Source organism: Ranitomeya variabilis, chromosome 3 (assembly GCF_051348905.1).
Source record: "Ranitomeya variabilis isolate aRanVar5 chromosome 3, aRanVar5.hap1, whole genome shotgun sequence".
NCBI classification, from domain to species: Eukaryota; Metazoa; Chordata; class Amphibia; order Anura; family Dendrobatidae; genus Ranitomeya; species Ranitomeya variabilis.
This window is the reverse complement of record NC_135234.1, coordinates 413,210,881-413,220,417: the sequence shown is the minus strand read 5'-3', so window position 1 is coordinate 413,220,417 and position 9,537 is coordinate 413,210,881. Positions and strand designations below refer to the sequence as shown.

Below are 9,537 nucleotides of genomic sequence, written 5' to 3'. Positions count from 1 at the left end.
CCTCCTTTGTATTCGTTCTAGTTCCATTATATTCTTCCTGAGCATCGGTGACCAAAACTGTACACAGTACTCCATGTGCGGTCTAACTAGAGATTTGTACAGAGGCAGTGTAATGCTCTCATCATGTGTATCCAGACCTCTTTTAATGTGCCCCATGATTCTATTTGCCTTGGCAGCCGTTGCCTGGTACTGGCTGCTTCAGGTAAGTTTATCATTAACTAGGATCCCCAAGTCCTTCTCCATGTCAGATTTACCCAGTGGTTTCCCGTTCAGTGTGTAATGGTGATACTGATTCCTTCTTCCCATGTGTATAACCTTACATTTACCATTGACTCCTTATAAGAGCCACGCTGGCGAAACCTACTTTGGAGTTGGAGGCCTGGTGAGCCACGGATCACTAATAAATTGGTATTTATATCCTCCCCTCTATATTACTTATGTACTTTATTTCAGGCTTTGTTCATAGCCTGTCTATTTTTGCACTTTATGAGGATTATTTAGGGAGGGTATGTGTATAGATATTCTATGTTAAGTGATCCATGCCTCCAATTATGTATGCATTATCGTTTTGTACTATGGTATTTTTCATGATAATTGTTGTCAGTTTCTCATTGTTTTTAATTTTATGATTAATAAAAATATTTCAAGTATCTGAAAATTTGGATTCTTTTTGATATTCAGTTTGTGAGTAAGTCTTACATTTACCAATGTTAAACCGCATCTGCCACCTTTCGGTGATGATGGGGTTCATGACAATGACAACTCACTGCTTTCGCATGCAGGCTGGTTACCGGAAAGATGGTCATGAGGAAAAGGATGACAGCTTGAACCTTACTCATCTTACAGGTCAGTTTGCTTTCCCAACATAAGCAACTGTTTCATGTGCTGATGAAGTGATGTAGTTCCTAGTCAATATGTGCTAGGATGTACCTGGCTTATTTTCTAGAAACACAGCATGTACACTGAAATAGACTGGTACTCTGGCAACTTGGAAAATAATTCTCACACGTGAGATGCCTGCACATAAGAGTGTCCACCATTACAGCTTACAAGCACATTTGAAATTCCTACATCAACAGCTGTCGCAATATAGCATGCGCCAAAACTGACAGCAAAACAAGCAGATTTTGCCCAAATCTTTTAGCCAAGCATTGCATTGTTGAGGCCAACATCTACTTCCTCTGATGACATAATCTGCTTGGCACCAGTCTGGTTCCCAGGACTTGTTCACTGCAGAATCATCATCATTGTCATTTGCATCAGCTCACAGTAACCTCTGTGTGGGAAATTGCCTGAGTTCTTTGCCCCCCTGCTTCATTCCCATGCCCTGGATACGATCACAGCCAAAGGTCCTATCACTGCAGATTGCAGAGCCAGGAACACAGCTTGGGGTCAAAATAGTGTTCTCAATCTCCCCCTTTCCTAAGTCATCCGAGTACAAAGGCTGACTGTTCATCTATTCTAATAAATCAATTGGAAGTTGTTCTGGTGCAGTATAATCTTTAGCTGCCGGGGTGCTTTGGTTCTGCTCCTGTGTCCCTGTCCAGAGAACCCAACACCTGTGATTACAGTTGCATTCCCGGGGACTGCATAGGAGTGGTACCTGGCAGCTACCTGCAGCTCAAGAATGACTCCACAATCAGGAGCTTCAGTGAACACCAGGCAGCCGGTTAGCTACGCGCAAAACTGCCGTCGTCTGTCAGGCTTGTTCACCTACTCACTCCCCTGTCTCCTGCACACTGCATTTTATTGAGATGTTGATATAATCTAATTTAATCCATATTAGATGATATCAACATCTCAATAAAGTGAATGGTGCGGTGTGCAGGAGGCGGTAGTGAGAAGGAGAACAAGCTTGACGGACGACGGCCATTTTGCGCTGTTACGGGCTTCTATGGGTCCATGTTACTTTGTGAGGTAGACAGTTGTGTTTACATTTCTGGATTATGGAGATTTGTCTTTTGGATGTAAAAAAAATATATGGCTTGCTCATCTCTCAAGCCATGGATTCAGGATTTTATTTTAGTAGCAAAATTAGAACTGAGTTGTTTAATCTTGTCCTCCTCCAATGAGTGAAGAGTAAATAAAATGTAGCTATTAAGGTATTGTTATTGCAGTCAATTAATTCAGAGTCACGCTGAGTGCAAATACAGGTATTACATTTCCATATGTATCAAATGAATCTGTATGTTATTATTCACAGACTGAGATTAGTACCCCCATTTTCAATCTCAGTACTGAAGTAGTAGATCTCAATCAGATTAGGCCTTTTTCTATATCTATGTGGAATAAGCTGCACACTCTAATAACCTACACCTACAGAGCACAAGCATAAAATAGCATTAATTGGCCGTCAGCCATCTTTTATACTGGCTGAAATAGCCCCCCCCATAACTGACTAAACCATGTAATGTGACAGCTGCAAAACATTACTGGGAAGCAATAAAAGGGCAGCAAGCATTTTTTTGACGATTTCATGAATCGAACCACAGAGCGTTCCAATTTGCTGACAAAAGGCATACGAGAATCAGAACTGGACCATGAGGGCGATGTGGGCTGGGGATTGCCGTCTTTTACAAAATGTAGATTCTTAAGTGCAAGTGATCTGATCTGATTGAGCAGGCATGGCATGTTCTGGAAAGACAAATCCAATTCATGGAGACTCAACTTAGCAACTTAAAGGACTTAAAGAATGTGATGCTAATTTGATTCCTGATACCACATTATACCTTCAAAAGTCTTGTGAAATTCATGCTTCAAGGGGTCAGAGATGCTTTGGTAGCGCAGAGGATTAAAGAATTTTAGACATTAGGTTTTAATGCTGTGACTAATCTGTACATATGGGTTGGTTAAATAAAGTGAATTTGTGAAAAAATTATTTTCTTTTTGTGTGTGTAGCCAATTTGTTTATTTATAATCTGTCCAATGAGTCCATAACTGGGCAAAGCATGAAAGCAGTAATGTCATAACCTTGAAATGCATATGGTAAATTACGATTAGTTTTTCGGTCTCCATTCATTTTTGTTAACTGCCCAGATTACATGACAAGCAATAATTATAAGAGTTTGCCAGTTGAAAGGAATTATCCGCAGATACAAGCTAGTCCCATACTGGGCTTGTGTTATTTTATAAAAACAAAAGCCGCATGTGTTAAAACATAGAGGAGTTTATGGAAAATGCCAATATCACATCACATTGAAATCCTTTGGGACTTTATGACAGTTACCAAATACAAGATTAGTAGATAAACTCCAAATAATTGAAACTATACATTTTCATAAGAAATAACAACTGATGTTCATTTGTATGTGGATTTTATCAGCATAAATGCAATAAAATGCAAAATTTACAAATCTAGAGAGAAGAAACCAAATTGGTTAATCCTTTTCACTGGTGACGTTTTGGTGAAGAAGTCAGTAAATTGCATACATTATATTTGCCATGATCGTGAAGTGATATATATATGTATGACAGTGCAAGAGCGAAATAGATTTGTCAGCATGCCAGTACGACAAGCCACACGTCAGATCAGCAGGAGGTACTATTCATTTCAAAGCAGAGTTACCAGCCCCCTGTATGTTGGACTTAATTGTAGGAACATTTCTGGTTATCTTGAGAAATCATTTATAAATATACAAGTAAAAGTTGCCTTGCTCAACAGTCAAAACACAATTTATACAATTTTTTTGTAATCCTAAAGAAACTATACAACATATATATTACTCTAATACAAGTAAACATAAAGCATTTGTCCAAATTATAGAAATAACATGCTGCAGCACATCTTCAATGATGTATGCAGCAATAAAAACGTAAGGTTAGGGCTCCATGGTAAAATCTCAGCATTACCGCCACTGGAAGATTTCCTCAATATTTCCCTTCGAGAAGAAAAGTTGTGGGAACTTACAACCATGTCAAAATTCTTTACGCTTTTCCTCCCACACAAATGATTTAGACTACAGCTTTAGCTCAGATAACCAAATATTATCATGAAGCCCTAGCCTTTTTACTTCGGGTTTCCCTATAGTATAGCATATCACTTTGGACTAGAATAATATGCCTTTTTACAACTTGTCTTGCAGCCATCACACTTCTTAGGCTTCTGTGACTTGTACATGGACTGTACTGTGCATATTAATATATAAGTATATGTAAGCAGCATTGGCGACCAATCCACAACCGTGTACAGACCCAAAAGTGTATTTGTTCATTGAGGCTTCAAATCTGTCCCATGTTTTTTAAATGTGAATTGTACAGTAAACGGAAGAATTGCACATAATTGGTTCACTATACCTCTAACAATCTCTTTAAACAAACATGTTACCAGATTGTCTTGTTCATGCAATTTTTTTTGTTAAAGTCTCGAGTGAGAAATCAACACTTGTTCTTGAAGCCAGTTAACACAAAAAATAAATTACAATAAATAAGTACATAAATGAATAAATAAGTTAATAAGTCTTCTTAGAAAGGTTAAAAGTTCCCATTCAGCTTCGATGCTTAGATATTTTGAATGGAATGCATTTTAAGTGATGATACTGGCAGCAAATTTTAGAATACTTTTCATAAATGATTATTGGAAATTGAAGATTTGAGCTGATGGATAATGCCCACAATTGCATACAATAAATATTTTTTTGGGGAAATAAGAAGCAATTACTTCTTATATACATACTGTATATATATATATATATATATATATATATATATATATATACACACACATATATATATGTATATATATACGAAGATACAATGTATGCTGCCAGAAAAAGCATAATCTGATGAATGACTGCCAAGGGTATAGCTAACAGGGCTGGACACACCCTTGCTACCCCCCCAAGTACCTAAGTACCTTGGCCGCTAAATATTTAGATATAAGAAAAGGGCAGAAAGCTGAATCTTTGTCCCGAATGAAGTAAAGAATAGAAGCCTAGCTACATCTCTGATGGCAGCATTTTCAAATACACTATTAGCTAGAACATTAATATATGTATACTGTCACTGTATCTTTTGGCTGATGAGTTAAGGTTGGCTACTTTTAATTAACTCCCAACCCCAAATTCACTGTTCAGACTAAACCATAACTAGACATACTAAGAAGGATTAGATATTTCTACCTTGTGGGTTTATTTCTGAAAAGTTGTTTTAATATATCCTGTTACCATCATTTAACCAGTCCAACTGTTTTAAAGAAAGCCTATAAAATACTGTAGCTCAAAGCTTTCATGTATGCTCATGGTGTTAAACACATCACGGACGTTCTCAGGACATCCTGGAATGACAGAAGGTTTGGAATAAGGCAGGTGCCAGCTATCCAGTAGAGCGGGAGAAGGAACATATGGGGGCTATATAAAAAGACACCTAAAGGCAGGCATACTTTATAGTAGACAGGTATCACAATTCATAAACTAAATTGCCCACTCTTCACTCCTGTTGGGACTTACCTATGTTACTTAAAAATAAAAAGTTTCTTTGTGTGTGTGTTTCTTATGTTGACCTGCCTATAACTTCCAAACAAAATCCATGAGTGTGATGACAAAGCATTTGTATGTTTTTATATTAATATAAGTCCAAAATCACTGTTGTTGGAATACTGAAAAAACACAGACTATGCAACTTTAGAAAGTACAGTCAAGTAATCAAGATTGATGCTGTCATTCTGTTCACGTTGTGCCACCATTCTATGCAGGGGTGAAGAGGTTGTGACTTCTGTGCTTTGCAGCATTAGAACACATGGAAAAACTCAAAATGTAGACAGAATGAAGAGCAGAATTTACATTTGTGTGACGTGTATGCATTGTAAGAGCTTTCCTAGGACAGATTTTTATTAATGTGATTTTGTAGATGCGAAAAACAGTGAATAGTCATTATATATATATAAATATATATACATATATTATTCTATTTCACATTCCAACCCTGTGAATATTCTTGGGCTAACACACAATCTACTTTAGGAAGCAAATGTGATTAGTAGACGGTTGATTTGATGCACAGAGGCTTAAAATCCAGCACTCTCCGAGCTGCTCCTGTAACTAGGGCTTCTACTATGGCTGGGAGAACGGCTCCGAGTCTGGCTACGGCTGTAGCTGCTATAGCTGTCATAGCTCCTACTTCGACTACGACTGTGAGAGTAGCTACTCAAGGAGCTGGAAGAAGGACTTGGTCTGTAGTATGGAATAGGACGCTTCCGGGCACTGCAAATGAAGACAAATAAATTAATTACATCACCAAGCACACAACATTATAATAATAATAATTTTATTTATATAGCGCCAACATATTCCGCAGCGCTATTTAGAATAGTATGGAACATTTCTTTGTTAACAGGTTATTTTACAAGGTATCATATTAGATTTGAACATTTACCTACAAAAATTAAAAGTGTGTTAGTCAATTCAATTGTTAAAAAGAACTAGATGTTGGAAATGGGGCAAATCGAAGCCAATAAAAAGACCAGTAATGCTAGGTGTACATTACTTAAAGCCTAAAGTTCCCCCATAAAGGCTAGATAGCTATTGGCTGAGCAATGGTTCGGGTGATCAGTCAGACGCCAGCTATATCAGCTGTCTCTTTCTATAAGAGAGCTGCTGACAGAAATCTCTGGCTACAAATCTCATAGAGAACAAAAGGATGAGAAGTCTGAAATCCAATATGTGGGATCCTTATCTCCCTCGACAATCATCTGTCGAGGGCCCACATACACATAAAACCATAGGTTGAACCCGTCAGGGTTGGCTGTCATTAGTCTAATGAGGACCTTTAAAGTCTGTTATCAGACAATATAAGGTAAAAAGGCAAAGGCTAAAAATCAATACAACTCTTTATAGCAGTATCTTATCTGCTTCCTGATGACTCAATGAGTTAATAGAATGTAGCATGTAGCATGTAGGACCTACTGTCCTATGTAAATAGGAATGTATGACCTTCTGTCCCTTGGAAATAGGAATGTAAGACCTACTGTTCTATGTAAATAGGAATGTAGGACCTAGTGTCCTATGTAAATAGGAATGTAAGACCTACTGTCCTATGTAAATGGGAATGTAAGACTTACTGTCCTACGTAAATAGGAATGTAAGACCTACTGTCCTATGTAAATAGGAATGTAGGACCTACTGTCCCATGTAAATAGGATTGTAAGACCTACTGTCCTATGCAAATAGGAATGTAAGACGTACTGTCCTATGTATATAGGAATGTAGGACCTACTGTCCTATGTAAATGGGAATGTAGGACCTGCTGTCCTATGTAAATGGGAATGTAAGACTTACTGTCCTATGTAAGTGGGAATGTAAAACCTACTGTCCTATTTACTGTCCTATGTAAATAGGAATGGAGGACCTGCTGTCATATGTAAATAGGAATGTAAGACCTACTGTCCTAAGCAAATAGGAATGTAGGACCTACTGTCCTATGTAAATAGGAATGTAGGACCTGCTGTCCTATGTAAATAGGAATGGAAGAGCTACTCTCCTATGTAAATAGGAATGGAAGACCTACTGTCCTATGTAAATAGGAATGTAAGACCTACTGTCTCTTGTAAATAGGAATGTAGGACCTACTGTCCAATGCAAATAGGAATGTGGGACCTGATGTCCTATGTAAATAGGAATGTAGGACCTGCTGTCCTATGTAAATAGGAATGTAGGACCTGCTATCCTATGTAAATAGGAATGTAGGACCTGCTATCCTATGTAAATAGGAATGTATGACCCACTGTCCTATGTAAATAGGAATGTAGGACCTACTGTCCTATGCAAATAGGAATGCAAGACCTACTGTCCTATGTAAATAGGAATGTAAGACCTACTGTCCTATGTAAATAGGAATGTAGGACCTACTGTCCTATGTAAATAGGAATGTAAGACCTACTGTCCTATGTAAATGGGAATGTAAAACCCAATGGGAATGTAAAACCTACTGTCCTATTTACTGTCCTATGTAAATAGGAATGGAGGACCTGCTGTCATATGTAAATAGGAATGTAAGACCTACTGTCCTAAGCAAATAGGAATGTAGGACCTACTGTCCTATGTAAATAGGAATGTAGGACCTGCTGTCCTATGTAAATAGGAATGGAAGAGCTACTCTCCTATGTAAATAGGAATGGAAGACCTACTGTCCTATGTAAATAGGAATGTAAGACCTACTGTCTCTTGTAAATAGGAATGTAGGACCTACTGTCCAATGCAAATAGGAATGTAGGACCTGATGTCCTATGTAAATAGGAATGTAGGACCTGCTGTCCTATGTAAATAGGAATGTAGGACCTGCTATCCTATGTAAATAGGAATGTATGACCCACTGTCCTATGTAAATAGGAATGTAGGACCTACTGTCCTATGCAAATAGGAATGTAAGACCTACTGTCCTATGTAAATAGGAATGTAAGACCTACTGTCCTATGTAAATAGGAATGTAGGACCTACTGTCCTATGTAAATAGGAATGTAAGACCTACTGTCCTATGTAAATGGGAATGTAAAACCCAATGGGAATGTAAAACCTACTGTCCTATTTACTGTCCTATGTAAATAGGAATGTATGACCTGCTGTCCTATGTAAATAAGAATGTAAGACCTACTGTCCTATGTAAATAGGAATGTAGGACCTGCTGTCCTATGTAAATAGGAATGTATGACCTGCAGTCCTATGTAAATAGGAATGTATGACCTACTGTCCTATGTAAATGGGAATGTAAGACTTACTGTCCTATGTAAGTGGGAATGTAAAACCTACTGTCCTATTTACTGTCCTATGTAAATAGGAATGGAGGACCTGCTGTCCTATGTAAATAGGAATGTAAGACCTACTGTCCTATGCAAATAGGAATGTAGGACCTACTGTCCTATGTAAATAGGAATGTAGGACCTGCTGTCCTATGTAAATAGGAATGGAAGACCTACTCTCCTATGTAAATAGGAATGGAAGACCTACTGTCCTATGTAAATAGGAATGTAAGACCTACTGTCTCTTGTAAATAGGAATGTAGGACCTACTGTCCTATGCAAATAGGAATGTAGGACCTTCTGTCCCTTGGAAATAGGAATGTAAGACCTACTGTTCTATGTAAATAGGAATGTAGGACCTAGTGTCCTATGTAAATAGGAATGTAAGACCTACTGTCCTATGTAAATGGGAATGTAAGACTTACTGTCCTACGTAAATAGGAATGTAAGACCTACTGTCCTATGTAAATAGGAATGTAGGACCTACTGTCCTATGTAAATAGGAATGTAGGACCTACTGTCCTATGTAAATAGGAATGTATGACCTACTGTCCTTTGTTAATGGGAATGTAAGACCTACTGTCCCATGTAAATAGGAATGTAAGACCAACTGTCCTATGTAAATAGGAATGTAAGACCTACTGTCCTATGTAAATAGGAATGTAAGACCTACTGTCTCTTGTAAATAGGAATGTAGGACCTACTGTCCTATGCAAATAGGAATGTAGGACCTACTGTCCTATGTAAATAGGAATGTAGGACCTACTGTCCTATGTAAATAGGAATGTAGGACCTACTGTCCTATGTAA

The 9,537-nt window shown here is 37.9% G+C and overlaps 1 protein-coding gene across 4 annotated transcripts in view; it reads right to left on the bottom strand.

The window, feature by feature from the left end:
- Window positions 1-1,819: 1,819 nt before the first annotated feature.
- SRRM3 (serine/arginine repetitive matrix 3) overlaps window positions 1,820-9,537 on the bottom strand; it is a 678,443-nt gene continuing 670,725 nt past the window's right edge. For 3 of the 4 annotated variants that reach the window (XM_077296283.1, XM_077296282.1, XM_077296284.1), the window contains exon 16: window positions 1,820-6,197. In XM_077296283.1, coding sequence (XP_077152398.1) covers window positions 6,002-6,197 — 196 coding nt within the window. In that variant the 3' untranslated portion in view covers window positions 1,820-6,001. The remainder of the gene's footprint in view (window positions 6,198-9,537) is intronic. The other variant, XM_077296285.1, reaches the window with a different exon arrangement.